The 19,621-nt window shown below is 50.9% G+C and overlaps 7 protein-coding genes across 7 annotated transcripts; 5 read left to right on the top strand and 2 right to left on the bottom strand.

Annotated features, from left to right (window-relative positions):
• The first annotated feature begins 24 nt into the window (after positions 1-24).
• Positions 25-1,746, top strand: BDV17DRAFT_23766 (putative histone acetyltransferase (MysT1)). The gene has a single exon (XM_073755889.1). The coding sequence runs from the start codon at positions 505-507 to the stop codon at positions 1,567-1,569; it is 1,065 nt and encodes a 354-aa protein (XP_073618064.1). The 5' UTR covers positions 25-504; the 3' UTR covers positions 1,570-1,746.
• BDV17DRAFT_23837 (chaperonin-containing T-complex subunit CCT6) lies at positions 1,746-4,197 on the bottom strand. The gene is made up of 7 exons (XM_073755900.1): positions 3,821-4,197; positions 3,677-3,771; positions 3,607-3,628; positions 3,509-3,550; positions 3,436-3,456; positions 3,208-3,381; positions 1,746-3,146 (listed from the first exon to the last, which is right to left on the bottom strand). Exons 1-7 carry the CDS (start codon positions 3,860-3,862, stop codon positions 1,923-1,925), a joined length of 1,620 nt encoding a protein of 539 aa, XP_073618065.1. The 5' UTR covers positions 3,863-4,197; the 3' UTR covers positions 1,746-1,922.
• Positions 4,198-4,240: 43 nt separating this feature from the next.
• Positions 4,241-5,888, top strand: sik1 (snoRNP complex protein NOP56; the record flags this gene model as incomplete). The annotated part of the gene is made up of 3 exons (XM_073761613.1): positions 4,241-4,404; positions 4,455-5,574; positions 5,637-5,888. 3 exons carry the CDS (start codon positions 4,241-4,243, stop codon positions 5,886-5,888), a joined length of 1,536 nt encoding a protein of 511 aa, XP_073618066.1.
• Positions 5,889-6,093: 205 nt separating this feature from the next.
• Positions 6,094-7,461, top strand: BDV17DRAFT_23770 (uncharacterized protein). Its single transcript, XM_073755891.1, has one exon. The coding sequence runs from the start codon at positions 6,353-6,355 to the stop codon at positions 7,187-7,189; it is 837 nt and encodes a 278-aa protein (XP_073618067.1). The 5' UTR covers positions 6,094-6,352; the 3' UTR covers positions 7,190-7,461.
• Positions 7,426-8,092, bottom strand: BDV17DRAFT_289215 (uncharacterized protein; the record flags this gene model as incomplete). The annotated part of the gene is made up of 2 exons (XM_073761614.1): positions 7,426-7,682; positions 7,750-8,092. The coding sequence occupies 2 exons, from the start codon at positions 8,090-8,092 to the stop codon at positions 7,426-7,428; spliced, it is 600 nt and encodes a 199-aa protein (XP_073618068.1).
• Positions 8,093-8,332: 240 nt separating this feature from the next.
• Positions 8,333-15,542, top strand: BDV17DRAFT_23812 (DNA polymerase epsilon catalytic subunit POL2). Its single transcript, XM_073755894.1, has 3 exons — positions 8,333-9,120; positions 9,180-9,319; positions 9,370-15,542. Exons 1-3 carry the CDS (start codon positions 8,510-8,512, stop codon positions 15,321-15,323), a joined length of 6,705 nt encoding a protein of 2,234 aa, XP_073618069.1. The 5' UTR covers positions 8,333-8,509; the 3' UTR covers positions 15,324-15,542.
• Positions 15,543-16,390: 848 nt separating this feature from the next.
• BDV17DRAFT_297368 (MFS general substrate transporter) lies at positions 16,391-18,323 on the top strand (the record flags this gene model as incomplete). Its single annotated transcript, XM_073763479.1, has 7 exons — positions 16,391-16,615; positions 16,652-16,786; positions 16,843-17,283; positions 17,345-17,538; positions 17,590-17,744; positions 17,800-17,900; positions 17,970-18,323. 7 exons carry the CDS (start codon positions 16,391-16,393, stop codon positions 18,225-18,227), a joined length of 1,509 nt encoding a protein of 502 aa, XP_073618070.1. The 3' UTR covers positions 18,228-18,323.
• Positions 18,324-19,621: the final 1,298 nt, after the last annotated feature.

Here is a 19,621-nt window from a genome sequence, read left to right on the forward strand (position 1 = left end):
GGCCGAAAGCCAACCATGATTGGCCTTACCCCGCGTCTTGAATGGCCGCCGGTGGATCAACTGATCTATGCTTTTGTTCGATGATACCTGGGGAGCTACGTCCAGAGTTACTTGTAATGCAGAGCCTTTTGTATTAGATCGTGCTGGGATCATGAGCTTCTTAATCTGAGTACAAACTGTTCGCAAAGCTCGTCTCTGTCTCGTCGCCGCTTCTGTATGTTCTACCGAAGGCCAAGCACGTGATCGTCGACATTAAAGCAGCCGCGCTCCGGGCATCTGCACCGCGGCTTTCGTGACCAGAACTATCTTGACCATCACTACGGCTCATAATGGCAGTCTGATTTGGCCGAGAGCGCGCAGTCACCCGCGAAACGGCCATCCAACATTAACCGCCAATGGCCCCGTCCCAGGGCCGCTTCTCCCCACGCGTTTTGATCCCAATAATCCCGGGACCTACAAGATTCGAACCCGCCTAGACCTTTGTCGCAAAGCTCTCTGCACTCAATGGCCGCCGAAGGCCACCCAGCGCAGCCCTTGACCCGCAATGTTCAGCACGTCGTGCTCGGCAACCTGCGCTTCCAGACGTGGTATCAATCCATTTACCCCGAGGAACTAGTCAGCAAAGACACCGACACCCTTTACGTCTGCCGATGGTGCTTTCGGTACGCATGCGACATACAAACACACGCAAACCACGCCAGACTCTGCCCATACCGAACGGTACCCCCGGGAACAAAAGTCTACAACTACAGCGGCTACTCGGTCTGGGAAGTCGACGGCGCAGAGAACAAGCTCTTCGGGCAGAATCTGTCGCTGTTCGCGAAACTCTTTCTCGATCACAAGTCTGTTTTTTTCGACGTTGTCTCGTTCCTCTATTATATTCTTGTCTTTACCGACGACAATGACTCGGACGGAACATACCATATCCTCGGGTTCTTCTCGAAGGAGAAACTTTCTTGGGACGCGAACAACCTAGCCTGCATCCTTGTCTTCCCGCCATACCAACATAAGCAGCTGGGAAAATTGCTGATGGGGGTGAGTTACAAAATCAGCGGCTGGGAGCGGGATAGCAGCCTAATCGGCGGTCCGGAAAAGCCACTTAGTGATATGGGAGGCAGAAGCTATAGTCGGTTCTGGGAGGAGCGAATCGCGCGACATCTTCTTTTGCATGATTCTGATCCCGACGCCAACGCCAACGCGGCAGCACCCGACGACCTAAAGACGCACTCTACGAAGCCAGCCGCGTCGAAAGGCCGCAAGAATCACCCGCACGCATTCATGACAGTCCAGGAAATCGGACAGGCTACGGGGATGCTAACGGAAGATGTCATCACCGCACTTCGAGGCTTGGGCGCCGTCGAGCCCTCATCGCCTTCGAAGACACGCAGGGGCGCCCAGTCAGAGAGCGAGCCCGTCCCTGTTGTTATTCGGCGGTCGAAGGTTCTCGAATTTGCTAAGGCTCGTAATATTAGTGTACGAGATCCCGTCAGGGCAGAGGGATTCTTAGGTTATTCGGTGCCTGCTTCACACCGGGGATTCGAGATTCCAGGCAGTGACGATGACGAGTGATTGCTGCTACTCTACTTTGTTGAGCCCAAGCCTACTCTGCGGTAGGCAGCTTGATTATTTGGCTCCCTGAATGATATCCTCTTTTGCAATAGAACGAGTTGTTGAGGTTGTCTGCCTAGTACTGTGAAGTTTCTTGTGATACCATTGCCGGATACGGAATGCGAGCAGGGACCATATCCCGCTCTCACGGAGTTGAGAAGCTCCATACTATAGATAACAGTAATCATCATATCAGAATTAGATTCATGGTCTTATGTACCACTATTCAATACATTTTAGGCAGAAGCTGTTTAAACTAGCAACTTCCGATAGTATGATTTTGCATCAATATTTTGTATGTCCAATCCGTACCTTTACTCCATGCCACCGGGTCCACCCTGTTTACCCATCTGCCTAGCCTTCAGAAGCTCGTCGCAAAGGAGCAAATTGGAAGCAATACCCGAACTGGAGGCAACACAGTTTCGCAGGACGCGGAAAGAGTCGAACACACCCTCCTGCACGGGGTCCATGGGTTCACCCGTGTTCAGGTCTAAACCAACGACGTTGCCATCTGCCCGCTCTTCCTGCAACAGGGCCAGGGAGTCCTGGATATCGTGACCGGAGTTATCGGCAAGGGTCTTGGGGATGATAAGAAGGGCATCGGCGAATGCCTCAACACCCCACCTGGCCTTGCCCTTGACAGACTTGCGGAATTCGTCAGATGTAAGGTGGGCATGGCAGGCGACTTGGAAGGCTCCGGCACCGGGGATGACGCAGCCATCGACAATTGTGTTGTACACTGATCGGAGACCGTCCCGGACAGCATCCTTAACCTGTGCGATGGTGTGTCCATTCGGGCCCTTGATAAGGATGGTGACGGACTTGGGGTCTTTGACCTCCTCCACAAATGTGTACTTCTCCTCTCCAAGCTGGTGCTCGTAGACAAGGCCGGCCCACCCAAGAACGTCGGGAGTAAGGTCCTCCACGCTGTTCTGTGCGATACCCCCACAAATCAACTGGAGACGCTCCATGTTTCTCCGCTTAGCTCTCCGCAGAGCCATGATTCCGTTCTTCACCAAGACATCCAAACTCAGGGGGTCAATACCCTTCTGGTTGATAACGACGAAACCTTTCTTAGGATCGTCGCCGCAGACTGCCTTCTTGAGTTCCACAATCTTCTGTAGCTTAGCATCCACGAACTTGCGTTCACTCTCCACAAGTTTATCTCTCTGCTCGGCGGATGAATAGTAGAACCCTGAGTTGATCTCGGACTTCTCGTACTCAAGACTGACATTGAGGGTAAGGATGAAAGCATTCTCAACACGCTTCGGCATATCGGGGTGTCTAGCGCCGTGATCTAAGGCCAGACCACGGATAAGCTGTGTGTCGGAAGAGCTGCGGTGCTGCATGGTCATGATCTCAACCATGTGCAAGTCCGGTTTTTCCGGGGCACGGTGAATAGCAAGGACGGCATCGACGATATCGGGAGTAAGCTTCTCGGCGAGGGCGCTGTTCAGCTTCGTGCTAAGCGATGTGCGAGCGACGGAAAGAAGGAGTTCGCGGTCAACGGAGCGCTCGATCTTGAACTGATCAAGGAACTAATCGCAAGCCAATTAGCATTGCACCAGTCGCCGATACCGTTATGGTCGTCATCCTCACCTTCAAAGCCTCGTTCTTAGCGATCTCGTAACCGTCCGTAATTACTCGGGGGTGCAATCCCTCGGAGATGTGACGGTCCGCCTGTCTCAGAAGCTCTCCGACCAACAATACAACGGATGTCGTTCCATCACCTGTGATATCATCTTGAGCGGTGGCAGCGCGAGCAATCATAACCTTTTGATGTCAGTCGATATCCGGGAAAATCGTCGAACGAGAGGAAGGTCTTACGGCAGTGGGGTTTTGAATTTGCTGTAACTGTTAGCTGCAGTTCCAGTTCCTTGGGGCCTTGAGATTAACTTACCATCTCTCGAAGCAGAACGTTTCCATCCTTGGTCAGCTTTATCTGTTCGTAGTACCATTAGATATTGCGTTTCCTTCAATGGCATCAGGAGCTCATACACCACCAGCACCGTCCACCAGCCTGATTTTATTAGCTAAGCACCATGTGTAGTTTCAAGCTTTAACTTACATCTTGAGAGTCCCGGAAGGACCCAGGTTTGACTTCAGCACATCCTGGAGACCCTCACCAGCGCTGATGTTGACCTTCAGAGCCTCCGCTCTCCGCTATACACAATTAGTCTCTGCACAATCACTGAGGGGCATTTCTCCATACTCTTGACTCCGCCTTGGGGTTCAGCAGCTGCGTTGCCGACATATCTGCAATAAAAAGAAAGAATGGGCAGATATATCCAGGAGAAGGTCACGAGCAAGAAAACGAGAACAGAAAGAAAATGGTCCTGCTGTTGCGAAAGTGTAGCCGCACACCCCGTAGTGGTGGTTTCCGTCGAGCGGTGAGCGCGTGGTTTTGGCAAAAAGCCCACATTCGGGACTCTCACTAGCGCCGGTTGAAAAAAAAAGAGCTCCGACGGTTCGACTCTGCAAATCTACCCTCCAGGCTCTTTCGTCAATTCCCACGCCGGCCGACAGCAGGTCTACAGCCTCACAGTTCTGCCAAAGTCGAAGGGGGAATCAATAAAAACTATTTCTGACAGTGCTATATATTTTGTACTGCAGAGTTTAGCCCACTTTCGCAATGGCCGACTTCATTCTTTTCGAGGGCCCTATGGGCTACTCGCTCTTCAAAGTCGCCCACAAGGGAGATACCGTGGGACACAACCTGAAGGAGGTTCAGGAGGGCGTCAATGATCTGGCTAAGTTTGGCAAGATGGTCCAGCTTTCCAGCTTCCTGCCCTTTGAGTATGCTTTTGATTCTCGTTTGTGTGCGATCCGCAACTGACCGAACATAGGAACAACAAGCAGGCCTTGAGCGAAATCAACGACATTTCGGAAGGTGTCGCCTCTGAAACGCTTATTTCTTTCCTCGAAATGAACCTTCCCAAGCCTAGCAAGAAGAAGAACATCACCCTGGGTCTCGCGGATAGGAACTTGGCTACGAGCATCAAATCGGCCTTCTCTTTCGTCGACTGCGAAACCGGTGACACTAGCGAGGTCGTTCAGGACATGCTCCGTGGAGTCAGGCTGCACGCTAGCAAGCTGTTGAAGCAATTGCGAGAGGGTGATATGGACACTGCTCAGCTTGGTCTTGGTCACGCCTACTCCCGCGCGAAAGTTAAGTTCTCGGTACAGCGCGACGACAACCACATCATTCAGGCCATCGCTATCCTCGACCAGCTCGACAAGGCTATCAACACTTTCTCCATGCGAGTGCGCGAGTGGTACTCTTGGCATTTTCCCGAACTCATCAAGATCGTGTCTGACAACCAACGCTACGCCCAACTTGCTCTTTTCATCAAGGACAAGAAGTCCTTGACTGACGAAAGCCTGCACGACATCGCTGCTCTTGTTGAAGATGATGAGGGTGTTGCTCAGAGCATCATCGATGCCGCGAAGCGCAGTATGGGCCAGGACATCTCAGAGTCCGACATGGAGAACGTCATTTCGTTCGCTTCACGAGTCGTCAGCCTCTCCAAGTACCGCAAGTCCCTCCACGCCTACCTGGTCTCTAAGATGAACGTTGTCGCCCCCAACCTTGCTGCTCTTATCGGAGATATCGTCGGTGCTCGTCTCATCTCGCACGCTGGAAGCTTGACCAACCTTTCCAAGTACCCTGCTTCCACTGTCCAGATTTTGGGTGCTGAGAAGGCTCTTTTCAGAGCTTTGAAGACCAAGGGAAACACTCCCAAGTATGGTCTTCTGTACCACTCTTCTTTCATTGGCCGCGCCGGCCCTAAGAACAAGGGCCGTATTTCGCGTTTCTTGGCCAACAAGTGCTCTATTGCTTCTAGAATCGATAACTTCAGTGAGGAGCCGACAACCAAGTACGGTGATGCTCTCAAGAAGCAGGTCGAGGAGCGCCTCGAATTCTATGCCTCTGGTGCTCCCCCCACCAAGAACGAGGTTGCTATGGTATGTTCTCTATACACTAGAACCTATATATCTCGATCATAGCATCAACTAACTGCTACTAGAAAAATGCTATGGATGCTGTCCTGGCTGGCATGGATGTTGACGGTGACGACAGCGACGCAGAAATGCAGGATGTCGACGTCGAGAAGAAAGAAAAGAAGGAGAAGAAGGAAAAGAAGAAGGAAAAGAAGGACAAGGGCGAGAAGGAAGAGAAGAAGAAGAAGCGCAAGTCGGATGCCGGCGAGTCGGTTGAAAAGAAGAAGCGGAAGCATGACGCCGATGCTGAGCCATCCAAGAAGAAGAAAAAGGCCTAAAACCACAATTTCTTGGGAAAGGAGGGCGTCTTTTCGTGGCGTTGTACGGTTGCTTTATTCTCTTTGCTGTGGTTTCTATGTTGTCTGTTTCCATTATCTCCATGATCTGATGGATTTTATTCTGTAAATTATGCGGTCTGAGGCCTCCGCCTTTCAAAACTTGGGTTTTAGCTACAGAATATTACCTTTGAATCTTCTATTTTTGTCTCACTCAATGGCCTGGAACCTTCCGGGCGGATAAGTGGCCGTCCCCTCATCTACCAGCTTTCCCAGCTCATTGTGCCTTCCTTTCTTCCAAGCTGCCCTGACAATGGGCGGTTCTATCCCTCCTCCTTGCATTGCTCTTACTCATGATGTCTTTCTGAACGCTGCAGCTAGATTGTAGGAGTTGAAGCTGCATCTAAATAGGAGGTCTGGCCATCGTCGATGCCCCTCCTCACCCACAGTCGCTCAACCCCACGAAGATGATGGCATCGCAGTTATCATTACAATTTAGTTCCCAATTTCGACAGCAAGAGTCATCTGAAACTCTTTTGATCGATCCCACCCAATCCTCTTCACCAGAATCAAGTCAATCCATCGTTAGTCCCCAAGAAGCTAAAGTCCGAGACTGGGAAGACCATGGGAGGTATAGCCCTCGAGCCGTGGTGGCTTGCCACCTAGGTCAACTGGCAATACGGGGCGACTTCCACCAGCTCCCCGATCGCAGTCTCCACCAAGCACCTCTTCATTACCGGCAAGCCAACGGCCTTTCCAACCATTCCAATTCCCATGGTCCTCATGGCGTACATGATATGCCCGACTCGGTATCTTCTACGGCAATAGAGCGCCATTATTCCCCGTCAGAGAAACATGCTCCAGACACGACCGCCGACGGTCAGTCGCAGCTCGAAATACCAGAAACACCGGTGAACCGCTCAAGACAAAAAAATTCCATAAGTCCTCGAAAGAAACGCACCACTCCTTCGCCCACAAAAGCGCGCAGCTCAACTGGGTCGCCGACACTCTCTAGCGATGTGAAAGAAAATGCGCTTACATGGAATGACTCTGAAATCACTGGTCATAATCCGACGGATCCCGACGATGATGGTTACGGTATCAACGGTATAGGCTTCAAGCCCACCGCAGCGATTGCCTGGGCTAGGTCGCAGAAAAGGAAAAAGCAAGTTTCGGAATGGAGAAATCGAGAAGCAAGAGAAGCGCGCGAGAAGCGCAGAGAACGGCGGGTTGCCAACGACTTGGATAAGTTGCGGACGGTTCAATCAGGCGGTATACAGAAAAAGGTCAAATTTGATGTCTGACCTATCTCTATAATGAATTTTGGGATCAGGAACCCTCTCGTTTTTACGGCATTGCATCTTTATTATGGAGCGAAATGGCGAACAACAGCGGCGTTATTTGGGTATATCGGGACGAGTGTGTGTTCTTGAATGATGAATCGGGCAGAATGGCGTTCTATATACATTAAAAGTACATCCCAATGTTATAATGTACAAAATGGGTCAGACTCCGTGACTCCAAAACATGTGGAAAAACTCTACCAAAACTTGTAGTTTGATAGATTCGTCCAACTCTTGCGTTTCCTTTCCTCTTCAGCCAAACGAGCGGCCTCCGCGGCCTGCTCTTCCTTCTCTCGTTGTTTCTTGAGCTTCAACTGCCCCATCATCTCAACAGCCTGCTTCATTCCATCCAATTCCTGTAACCGGCGACGGCGGCAGAATTCATGCGATGCGAGAGACGTGACAGCAAAGGCGCCGACGGCCCAGTTACATGCGCTCCAGATAGAGCGCATTCCTATACAGAACTCAATGTCAGATCCAACACAAATGACCCAGATCATGCCGTCACCAAGTATACGTACCTCCCAAAACACCCCTCACCCCACCGAGTCCAAATCCAGCGCCAATCCCGTAAAGCAGAGAATCGCGGGCACATGTTGTCTTGTAGAAAGTTGTCGCATTCTTCATGGACAGCGACTTCATCGCCTCCGTAATAGACATATCGTTCGCTTTATGGCCCGATGCGTTTGGTAGCATGTTCGCCTGCTGCTCGGGGTCGCCGAAGGCTTCCCATAGTTTGCCGGCTTGCGATTGCGAGCGCTTATACTCGGGTTTCGGCTTCGAGGGAAGCTCCGAGGATTCGTCGCCGACTTGCTTCGGTGCCTTGAATGTTCTAGCTTCCGGCTCTCGTGTATCGTCTGCCATTTTTGATTTGTGCTGTGGACTTAGAAAAAGCCAGCCAGGTCCAGTCTTTCCTGCAATAATCATGATATCGCGGGATATAGTTCTCCCGAATAGCTGCGGGCTGTCCAGAAAGAGGTGGTTATTCCGAGGAACACGTTACCTCAGCCAATCATTCGGCACGCGTATAGTAAAGCGCGTCGGGTTGGAACGCGTCGGCCCTGCCGCGGAGCCCTTTGATGGGTTCTGCATGCTCCGACGGGCCAAATCGAGACCCATTAGATCTTGAAGACCAATCTTTCGCGCATACACTCAAAGTCAAGTTTCTCAACCTCAAGCGCCAGATTCCTATCCACTTACCGTCTGTATTGCGTTCGATGTTCCACCAACAACCCTCTCTTTCCACACTGCAGTGATCCTCAACTGCCGGGGCGTGTCGCAATGCCTTCACGAAAACCCAGTAAATATGGCAACAGCAAGTTCCGGTCCGGCGCCGCATCATTCAACCCGAAGAGAACAAAAACCGTCGAATTTTCCTCCCTCCGTTCCTCAGAAGCCACATCCCAAGATGAGAAGTTCGAAGTTATCAGGCTGGCAAATAGCATCGACGAAACGCTGGGCTTCCCGCGCTTTGAGGCCGGCGAGAAGAGAGCAGGATGGCTCATCAACATGCACAGCACATCGATAGAGGACCCGAATGTTCCCGGAGGCCGCGCCGGCGTAGACTACTATTTTCTCGAGGACGACGGCGGGAGTTTCAAGGCGACTGTGGAATATGACCCTTATTTCCTCATTGCGGTTAAGACGGGCCACGAGGCAGAAGTGGAGGAATACTGTCGAAGGATGTACGAAGGTCTTATAAAGAAGATAAGGAGGGTTGAGAAAGAGGATCTCAAGCTGCCAAACCATCTGCTTGGGCATCGAAGGACGTTTCTTCAGTTGAACTTCGCCAGCGTGGGCCATCTGCTTGAGGTGCGGAAGACGCTTTTGCCGCTGGCGGAGAAGAACAAGAAGAACGTTAATATGATGGATACTTATGTGGAGATCTCAAGGTTGGTTCTGGCTTCTGTCGACATACTCCTGTTTCACGGCATGGGCTAACTTCGTACAGCGCAAACGCTGGATTCGATCTCTTCGATGACGAACTAATTAATGAGACACGAACTAATGGCACCACTAATGCGAGTGATTTTATAATTGATATTCGAGAATATGATGTTCCGTACCATGTTAGAGTGGCAATTGATAAAGGTACGCCACTTTCCGACAATGCCTGGGTTTGAAGCTAACAACTCGACAAGATATACGGATAGGGAAATGGTACACCGTAGAGGCGAAACACGGCGTTATTGAATTGACTTGCTTGGAGGAACGACTTACAAGAGCGGACCCCGTGGTTCTCGCGTTTGATATTGAGACAACGAAACTACCGCTCAAATTTCCCGACTCTGTGATTGATCAGATCATGATGATATCGTACATGATTGACGGCCAAGGTTTCTTAATCACCAACCGTGAGATAGTGTCGGAGGATATCGGCGACTTCGAATATACGCCCAAGCCCGAATATAGCGGACCGTTCATGATCTTCAACGAGCCCAACGAACGGGCCGTCCTCGAGAGGTTCTTTGAACACATACAGGAAGCGAAACCCACTGTCATTGCCACATACAACGGTGACTTCTTCGATTGGCCCTTCGTTGAGGCCAGGGCAAGTGTCCTGGGCATTGACATGTACAAAGAGATCGGATTTCGGAAGAACAGCGAAGACATTTACGTGAGCGATCACTGCGCACATATGGACTGTTTCGCATGGGTCAACCGAGACAGTTACCTCCCGCAAGGCTCTCGTGGTTTGAAGGCAGTTACAGTCGCAAAGCTCGGCTATGACCCCGACGAACTCGACCCAGAACTCATGACTCCCTACGCAAGCGAACGCCCGCAAACATTGGCCGAATACTCCGTTTCAGATGCCGTCGCCACCTACTACCTGTACATGAAATACATTCATCCCTTCATCTTCTCCCTCTGCACCATTCTCCCTCTCAACCCTGATGATACATTACGCAAAGGAACCGGAACGCTTTGCGAGATGCTTCTGATGGTCCAAGCATACAAGGGCAACATAGTCTTGCCAAACAAGCATAAAGACCCGCCTGAAGCATTCTACGATGGTCATCTGCTCGAGTCGGAGACTTATGTCGGTGGACACGTGGAGAGTATTGAGGCTGGTGTATTCCGAAGTGACATTCCCGTGCCTTTCAACGTCGACCCAACCGCCGTGGACGAACTGCTTCGAGATCTTGATGCGGCTCTGAAGTTCAGCATTGAGGTGGAAGAGAAGAAGTCTCTCGACGACGTGGTCAACTATGACGAAATCAAGGGGCAGATTGCCAAGCTCCTCATCGATCTGAGGGATAATCCACAGAGAAACGAAGTGCCTTTCATCTACCACTTGGACGTTGCTTCTATGTATCCCAACATCATGATCACAAATCGACTTCAGCCGGACTCGCTCATTCAAGAATCTAATTGTGCGGCATGTGATTTCAACCGTCCTGGAAAGACCTGCGATCGACGTCTACCATGGGCCTGGCGAGGCGAATTCCTACCAGCCAAACGTGACGAATACAACATGATCAGGCAAGCTGTTCATAATGAGCGCTTCCCTGGCAGGACGAAGAAGGCGCCGATGAGGGCATTTACCGAGATGAGTGCGGATGAGCAAGCGGCCATCGTCAAGAAACGTCTTCAGGATTACAGCAAGAAAATCTATCACAAGATCCACGATAGCAAGACGATGGTCCGCGAGGCTATTATTTGCCAACGGGAGAACCCGTTCTATGTCGACACTGTACGTGACTTTCGTGATCGAAGATACGACTTCAAGGGAAAGCAGAAAGTGTGGAAGGGCAAGACCGAGTCTCTGAAGTCATCAGGTGCCCCGGCTAGCGAGGTCGACGAAGCAAAGAAGATGATTGTCTTGTATGACTCTCTGCAGCTTGCTCACAAGGTCATTTTGAACAGTTTCTACGGCTATGTCATGCGAAAGGGATCTCGATGGTATTCTATGGAGATGGCTGGTGTCACCTGTCTGACCGGTGCTCGTATCATTCAGATGGCCAGAGAGCTCGTTGAGCGGATTGGCAGACCACTCGAGCTTGACACAGACGGTATCTGGTGTATGCTTCCGGGGACATTCCCTGAAAATTTCTCATTCACTTTAAAGAACGGCAAGAAGCTGGTAATCTCATACCCTTGTGTCATGTTAAATCACCTTGTCCACGGCAGCTACACAAACCACCAGTACCAGGCCCTTTCAAACCCTGCAACATTCAAGTACGAGACACACAGTGAGAACTCGATCTTTTTCGAAGTCGACGGACCGTACCGAGCAATGATCTTGCCTACCTCCAAGGAAGAAGACAAGAACTTGAAGAAGCGATATGCTGTTTTCAACGACGATGGCTCTCTGGCCGAGTTGAAGGGTTTCGAGGTTAAACGTCGTGGAGAGCTGAAACTGATCAAGATCTTCCAGACTCAGATCTTCAAGTTCTTTCTTGAGGGTTCAACTCTTGCTGAGACTTATGTTGCCGTTGCTCGTGTGGCTGATAGATGGCTGGACGTACTGTATGAGCATGGAGCTACGCTGGCTGATGAGGAACTCATTGAGCTTATTTCCGAGAATCGAAGCATGACAAAGACACTAGAGGAGTATGGAAACCAAAAGTCAACATCCATTACGACCGCGCGGCGCTTGGCAGAGTTCTTAGGAGAGCAGATGGTCAAGGATAAAGGTCTTAACTGCAAATACATCATTTCAGCGAGACCCAGGAATACGCCTGTCACAGAACGAGCCATTCCGGTTACCATTTTTTCTGCCGATGAGAGCATCAAGCGCCACTTCTTACGAAAATGGCTCAAGGACGACCCTGGTGACATGGACCCCCGCAGCGTGATTGACTGGGACTACTACCTGGAGCGCTTGGGGTCTGTCGTACAGAAGCTTATCACGATTCCAGCTGCCCTCCAGAAGATACGCAATCCTGTTCCTAGGGTTGCCCACCCGGAATGGTTGCAACGGAGAATCAACAAGCAGGACGACAGATTCAAACAGGTGAAGATGACCGACATGTTTGGCAAGACCGAGAAGAATCCATTGGCGGATATATCAGCCAACATCCTAGATCACCGTGTTCAACATGCCGACAACCTGGACGAAGCAATGGCAAGCTCAATGGAGAAGCTGAAATCCTCATCCCCGCATAAGCTGTCCGGGAAGCGAAAGCATCCCGAGAGCCAGCCTAAGACTTCGTTGGATCCCTTTGCTAGTCTCCCGCCAAAGATGCCTTCTATAAATGACGATTACGTCGGGTTCTTGAAGTACCAAAAGCAGAAATGGAAAATCCAGAAGCAAGCTCGACTTCGCCGCCGACAGCTGTTCGGTGAGAGGGCCAATACTGGTGGAGATTCATTGAGCCACCTCTTTAGAAACCAGGCTGAGTTGCTATACATCAGCACATGGCAAGTCTTGCAGCTCGCCGAAACGACTAGGCCTGGTATCGTGCGGGCGTTTGTTCTGATCGATCGCAAGATTCATGCCCTCACGGTCAAGGTTCCTCGCAGTGTCTACATCAATCTCAAGCAAGACTCGCTTCCCGATGTCGATGTGCCAGAATGCGAGGTCGAGAAGGTCAATCACACATTACCGAACGGACATCCCTCTGTCCATTTGTTCAAGCTTACTCTATCCGAAGAAACCTTCTTGCGGGAGTCGGAAAAGATCGATGTTCTCCTGCAACACCCAAGTGTTGAAGGTGTCTACGAAAGGAACATTCCACTGAATCTTCGGGCAGTCCTAAAACTCGGCAGCATTTGCACCTTTGACGAAGAACAGCGAGGCGTGCTTGGTGAGGGATTGGACCGCGGTTTTGACCTTTCCACCTTGTGCCGTACAACCACGGAACAAACCTACCTTCAAGACTCGCCGCTGGCGTATCATTTCCTGTATCATGTCTCCTCCGGCGACAAGCAGATCTTTGCCATCTTCTCCAACACCAAGAGCGAAGCGCATATTGTCATCCTCAACCGTGCCAGGGATGTTCAAGGTCTGCCAAACGTCGACAAAATCTATTCAGAGCTGCTTGCCCGCAAGATGCAAGATCAGTCTAATAGTCAGGCAGACGGAGCTTTCGAATATCAAAGGAAGATTCATTTCCGTACCACTCAGATCACGACAAGACGAAAGGCGTACTTGGAAGTCGGTGATTTGATCAAGAAGCTTCGGAGCGACGAAAGCCTGCCGGCCGTCATGATAATACAATCACAGCAGAGAAACCGTCTCTGCCACGATATCCCGGTTTTGAAGGAATACCCCATTCTACCGGTAAAACCAGAAGTTTCAGACATAGACCTTCCACCTTTGGGCTGGCAGTCCTTCATCGCGCGAAGACTTGTGACGCACTATCTCTACCTTTCGTCTTGGATTCAGCATCTTACCATGCTCGCCAGATACGGCGATGTCCCACTTTGTAACCTCGAGAGTGACGATCCACGGTTCCTGATTGATATCTCATATGCCAGGCGACTTCAGCAGAACAACGTTGTTTTGTGGTGGTCTTCAAGTGCGAGACCGGATCACGCAGGTTACGAGAAAGATGACATTACCGGCTCTCTGGAAAGGGTTCCCATGCCATCTGTCAACGTGCCGGGCTCTTATACCACCGTCTGCGTCGAACTGGAAGTTCGCAATCTGGCCATCAACACCATCCTCACATCCTCTATCATCAATGAGATGGAAGGAGCCGACTCACTCCTCGCTCTGTCCGGTCCATCCGCTGAAGGTGGTGGATCTGGAGTTCTTTACTCTGAAAAGGCATTTGCCTCAGCTGGTGCAGTTGTGCTACGCGAGATGGTAAAACACTGGTGGTCGGAAGCCTGTCAAGGAAACAACATGGCCGATATCATGGTGCAGCATCTGATTCGATGGGTGGAGAGCCCAGCATCATGTCTCTACGACCGTTCCTTGCACCAATATGTGCGGATGCTCTCAAGGAAATCTTTCCAGCAACTCATGGCCGAGTTCCGACGCGTCGGCTCGAATGTCGTTTTCGCCAGTCCGACTCGCCTCTTGCTTCAGACCTCGAAAACGGAAGTCGCGAACGCCTACGCGTACAGCCAGTATGTGCTCAAGTCCATCCGAGGAAACCCATTTTTCCACTTCATCGACCTTGACATTAAAGAGTATTGGGACTACCTTGTCTGGTACGATGAATACAACTACGGAGGCAAGGGTTGCCAGGAGGTTGTGGAGGCGGAAGAGCAGCCGCTGGAAACTGTTATGCATTGGCAACTTAGTCGCTTCCTTCCAACGCCAATGCAAACCATATTCCATGACTGGGTCGTGGAGTACCTTGAGTTGATGCACGGCTTCAAACGACCAGAGATCAATGACTCTTCCACCCCACGCCTGACCCAGATCCCTCTCACAACACCCGCAGGCGAAGAGAACGCGGAACTCTCAGCCGCTCTCGCAGAGCGGTTCTCCAAACCTCTCAAAAAACAAATTTCCGGTCTCATCCGGCGGCAGCGCGAAGAACTCCTCCACCCTGAATTAACATCCGATTACGCCTTCCCCGTCCTCCCAGGAGTCCTCTCAGACCCGAATGAAGAAAAGCGCAATCCCGCCCTCGAACTCGTCAAGCTCCTAATGCAGGTCTTGTCTCTATCAAAAACAACAACACTCGAGACCCGCCTTCTCCGCCGCGAACTCCTCGCCCTTTTCGAAGTCCGCGAATTCAGCAAGGAAGGCCGCTTCGAGAACCCGGGGAACAGTCTGAAGATTCCCGAACTCACCTGCGCCGCTTGCTGCCTCATTCGTGATCTAGACCTCTGCCGTGACGAGGACGTCCTCCCCGAGCCGGGTTCTGGATCTGAAGGCGCAAGCTCTGTGGCAAGACCGTGGCGCTGCCCGTTTTGTCAGACTGAGTACGATCGTCTCGCGCAGGAGGAGATGCTCATCGGTCAGGTCTGGGGGATGGTTGTTGCCTGGCAGACGCAGGATCTGAAGTGCTCGAAGTGTGGCACTTTGAAGGTCAGCGAGTTCATGGAGCATTGCTCGTGCAGTGGTGCTTGGATGGAGACGATGAACCGGGGGGACATCATGAAGAGATTACGGGTTTTGAGTAGCATTGCGAAGTTCCATGAACTTAAGCTATTGCAGGGTGTCGTTGACGGGGTTCTAGAGCAGGTTTGATTTGTGTTTTATTTGCATTGGCGTCAAGTACGACGGGGTCTGTCTATTTGTCTATATAGCATGGTTTGGTTTGGTGGCACGGCGTTCACGGGCATATTGTTTTGTAGTCTAATCTATTCTTCCTACCCTACCAATATGACTACACTGATTCAATCGACTAATCCCATAACCTGCCGTGGCGAAATTAATGACTCTACTGTAGTCTAGCCCTGCACCTGCTAAAATTGGTGCTAGATCTCAGCAGAAGCTAGACTACCACAGCCGCTGGCCCGAAGGTTTCAAAGCCCACTTGCAAAGCACGTCAAATCGTCCCCTCTGGCCCTGGGCCCAGACGCACCCTGCTTATTACCGCACGGGGCACCTTGCCCGCCTCCGAGGAGATTCGTGAGAGTTGAGTGGACCGCCATCGCGGCTTCATCCTGTTTCAAGCAGCAGATGGCGATGACATGCATGGTCACGACTCACCACAACCACCACCACTTCTGCGCCAAGAGGTATAGCACTTTACTAACGGAGTAAATACTCCCATGTGGCGATCCCGAACCCTGCTTTCTATACTCGTTCTCGTTAAAGTGCGAAACGTTGTAATTAGGTAACGACTATCTCTAGCGCGAGGCGGGTCGAATCTATACTATTTAGTACTTGGCCAGGGAAATACGTAACGAGATCAAGGACAGTAAACCCTACTTGGGTCGAATCGTGGACATCGTTATAATGCTAAAATCCCCAAGAGCCCAAGATATGGACAAGAAACTCGAGCAAAATCAATGCTTGGTGATCCTATTGGCAAGTTCTTATTCTCTTCTCTTCAAGCCTCGGCAGTGACAGTATGTAGGGCTCCGCGGAGATCTATGTACTCTGCAAAGCCAGATCTGTATGGCAACGAATTAGCCCATCGCACGCCATTCTATACTTATGGTATCATTTGTATCCCTTTGCACGTTTGCTCTGCATCTACGTACTGAGAATCGCAGTCGCCATCCATCGGCGCAGCATAAATTGTACCGCCAGTCGCTGTTGTTCAGCATGTCAGTACCATGGTAGCGCGGGATTTTCCATCGCCAACCATGGCAGAGAAGGCGACCCCCGAGACGTTAATAGCCTCCAAGGACCCGGTGCATGAGTCGGTGTCCGAAAAGCTCCCCTCGACGCTGCAGCATCGAAAAGGTGATGCCTTTGTTGGCGGTGGTGCAACGGAGCTGTATGAGCCCATTGCTGAGTATGAAGGGCGGCATCGGTATGATCCCAAGGCTGAGTGGACGGAGCAGGAGAAGAAGAAGCTTGTTAGGAAGGTAAGTCTCCCTCGTACTTCATTCCTTTTTGTTTAGTTCTTCGCCCTGCAACTCGACCGCGGCAACATCTCGCAAGCCCTCAGCGACGGCATGCTCGACGACCTCGGCCTCACAACAAACCAATACAACTACGGCATGATGATTTTCTACCTGTACTTCCTCTTCGCTGAAGTCCCTTCGCAGATGATATCCAAGAACTCGGCCCCGACGTCTGGATCCCTATCCAGATGGTAACGTGGAGTATCATCGGGATCTTTCAGCGCCTGATCTCAGGTGAGAAGAGCTTCTACGCTACGCGTGCCCTGCTCGGTTTGGTAGAAGGCGGGTTCATCCCGGACGCGCTGCTGTACCTGTCGTATTTCTACACGAACAGGGAGCTGCCGATGCGGGTTAGTCTGTTCTACTGTGCGTCGCACTTTACGTTTACTGTTGCGGCGTTTTCGGCATTTGGGATCTTGCATATGAGGTCTATTGGCGGGTGGGAAGGATGGAGGTGGTTGTTTGCTTTGGAGGGCGCTCTCACGGCCGTCATTGGTGTTGTCTCGTTGTTTTATCTCCCTCCTAGTCCGACACAGACGGCTAGTTGGTCCCGAGGTCTAGATGGATGGTTCTCGGAGACGGAGGAGATTATTATGGTTAATCGGGTGCTGAGGGATGATCCGGGCAAGGTATGCCTTTATTCAACACTTCCAGTGACATCTAACGTCGAAGCTAACGAGTCTCTTCTAGGGAGGAATGCACAATCGCCAGGGTCTAACCCTCAAGTTACTCTGGGCTTCCCTAACCGACTGCGACCTGTGGCCTCTATACGCAATCAGCTTCACGATGCTGATCCCCACGAACCCCGTCTCCGCATACCTGACGCTCAACCTGAAGAATCTCAGCTTCGACACCTTCGAAACAAACCTCCTGACTATTCCAGCGTATTTGCTCTTTCTGATCCAGCTGGTCTTTTGGAGCTGAATCTCCGAGAGAATCAACAACCGCGTGGCTGTTGTCGGGTTCTACTCTCTCTGGTGTCTGCCTTTGCTTCTTGCGCTTGAACTGCTGCCGGCCTCTGCAAGCCCCTGGAGTTGGTACGCGGTTACGGTTATGTTGATTGGGATTCCTTATATCCATTCTATTAACGGCAAGCTCAGTCCTAGCGAACATCACGAATGGAGTCGTCTCTAACAGCCACCCAGTCAGTTTAACCTCCCGTAACGCCGGTACAGTGCGCACCCGAACAGTCGGCAGTGCCGTATACAACATGATCTGTCAATCGAGTTCGATCATTTCCTCGAATGTACGTTGTCTTGTCTCGAGATCCCCTATCTCTCCATGTACTATAGAACCTCGCCGACATCATGCCTAGATCTACCGCGAAGACGACAAGCCCTACTACAGACGAGGAAACAAGGCCTTCCTCGCACTCGTTGCCTGGAACGTCTTCATGACGATCTTCATCAAGGTGTACTATATCTGGCGGAAGAAGACACGGGACCGCATTTGGAATGCGATGAGCTCGGAGGAGAAGGATACTTATCTGAGGACGACGAAGGATGAGGGGAATAAGAGGTTGGATTTCCGGTTCGCTCATTTGAATGTTTATTATTTTGGTGTTGAAGTTTGAACTATGGTCAAAAGTCATTAATAGAGAACGGGCATAGAGGATGGCTTAGGGCTGGACCGTGGCATTTACAATTAGATTGTGACGACTTGTGGAAATAAAAAATGATACTAAAAATGACCGCTATGAGGCTATTTCTAGCAGAAGGGAGAAAGGCTTGCTGTCATCGATCTGGATCAGACAACAAGGAGTTGCCTGAGAACTAACAAGATAATAATCTGATCATGATGAGCCAATCTGGCCCACGAGATATTGGAGCTAGCAAACTTGCGTCTACAGGCTCATCTCATCAGGCTGGGGCCTGTAGCCCGAAGTCTAATGTCCTGAGACCTAAGTCTCAGCCCTGAATACTACAGCTCACGGAAATCTGTTGTGCAGAGTTCGCTGACTGACGCGACAAAAATTATTGCTCCTTCTGAGGGGCTGCTCGACTAATCTCTTCCCAGCTCGCAATGGGCCTCCAAACCTTGACTGAGACTCTCCACAACCAGCGTAACTGAGGGACAAAGTGAAGCTATGATGACTTTCACTTCAGAGATTGTCGCAAGCAAGCAGTATGGGAAAGTAAATGTGTTAAACAGGTCGCCCAAATGCATGGGTCATGCATCTTATCTTGCACTGGGTGACCATGTGGGGTCCTCAGCGGTCGAGTGTGCTCACCCCGTAACCCGTCAATTTTTGAGTGGTCTTGGTTAGGCATCTTCACTCCAGTTAATTAAGCCCCGTAGCTTGATTTAGGAATCAACTCGTTGGTTGGCCCATTATGAAATCGAAACAGGAGTCAAGCAGCAAACCAGATTCCCTTGAACTGAAGAAGGGGATCTAGTGTTGACGAGTACAATGGAAGAAGCTTTGGTTACTGCTTGGCAGGTTCCCAACCGTCCAAACCCCAACGTGAGTATGCCATGCTTTCTAAGTTTTTGGTGTTTCCTTAAAGGTAGCTTTTGTCTAAGAGAAAAGTAAGCAGCTCTACACTCTAATGCTGTAGTCTTATGAATTATTGGGCGGACTTTCGCTCTCTCTCTCTCTCTCTCTCTCTCTCTCTCTCTAAAAGGAAAAGATAAGATAAGAGCTAGGTTATAATAAGTCCAACCGCTGGAAACATTGGAGCCATACACTCCTGGCGTCAAGAAGAACCCACACATCGAGCCGTGCCGGTCTTGGCAGCAGTGTTGATTGCGGTCTTTGCGAATCATTAGCCGCCGACAGTTGTGAAACGCCCTGTCACACTCCGACGCTGACAAACAGAGTCAATGAGGGGACACCCATCCTGTTTGTTTCTGTAAAAGTGGACCGCACGCGCTCACAAACAATCACCGGGTCGCGGTCGGGAAAAGCTGTCCAGAAAATGTCTCCAAGGAGGGGTTATGGCGGGCACTCCGCCAAGAAGCATTGGT

This window comes from Aspergillus undulatus (genome assembly GCF_047715775.1).
Source record: "Aspergillus undulatus strain CBS 261.88 unplaced genomic scaffold BDV17scaffold_11, whole genome shotgun sequence".
NCBI classification, from domain to species: domain Eukaryota; kingdom Fungi; phylum Ascomycota; class Eurotiomycetes; order Eurotiales; family Aspergillaceae; genus Aspergillus; species Aspergillus undulatus.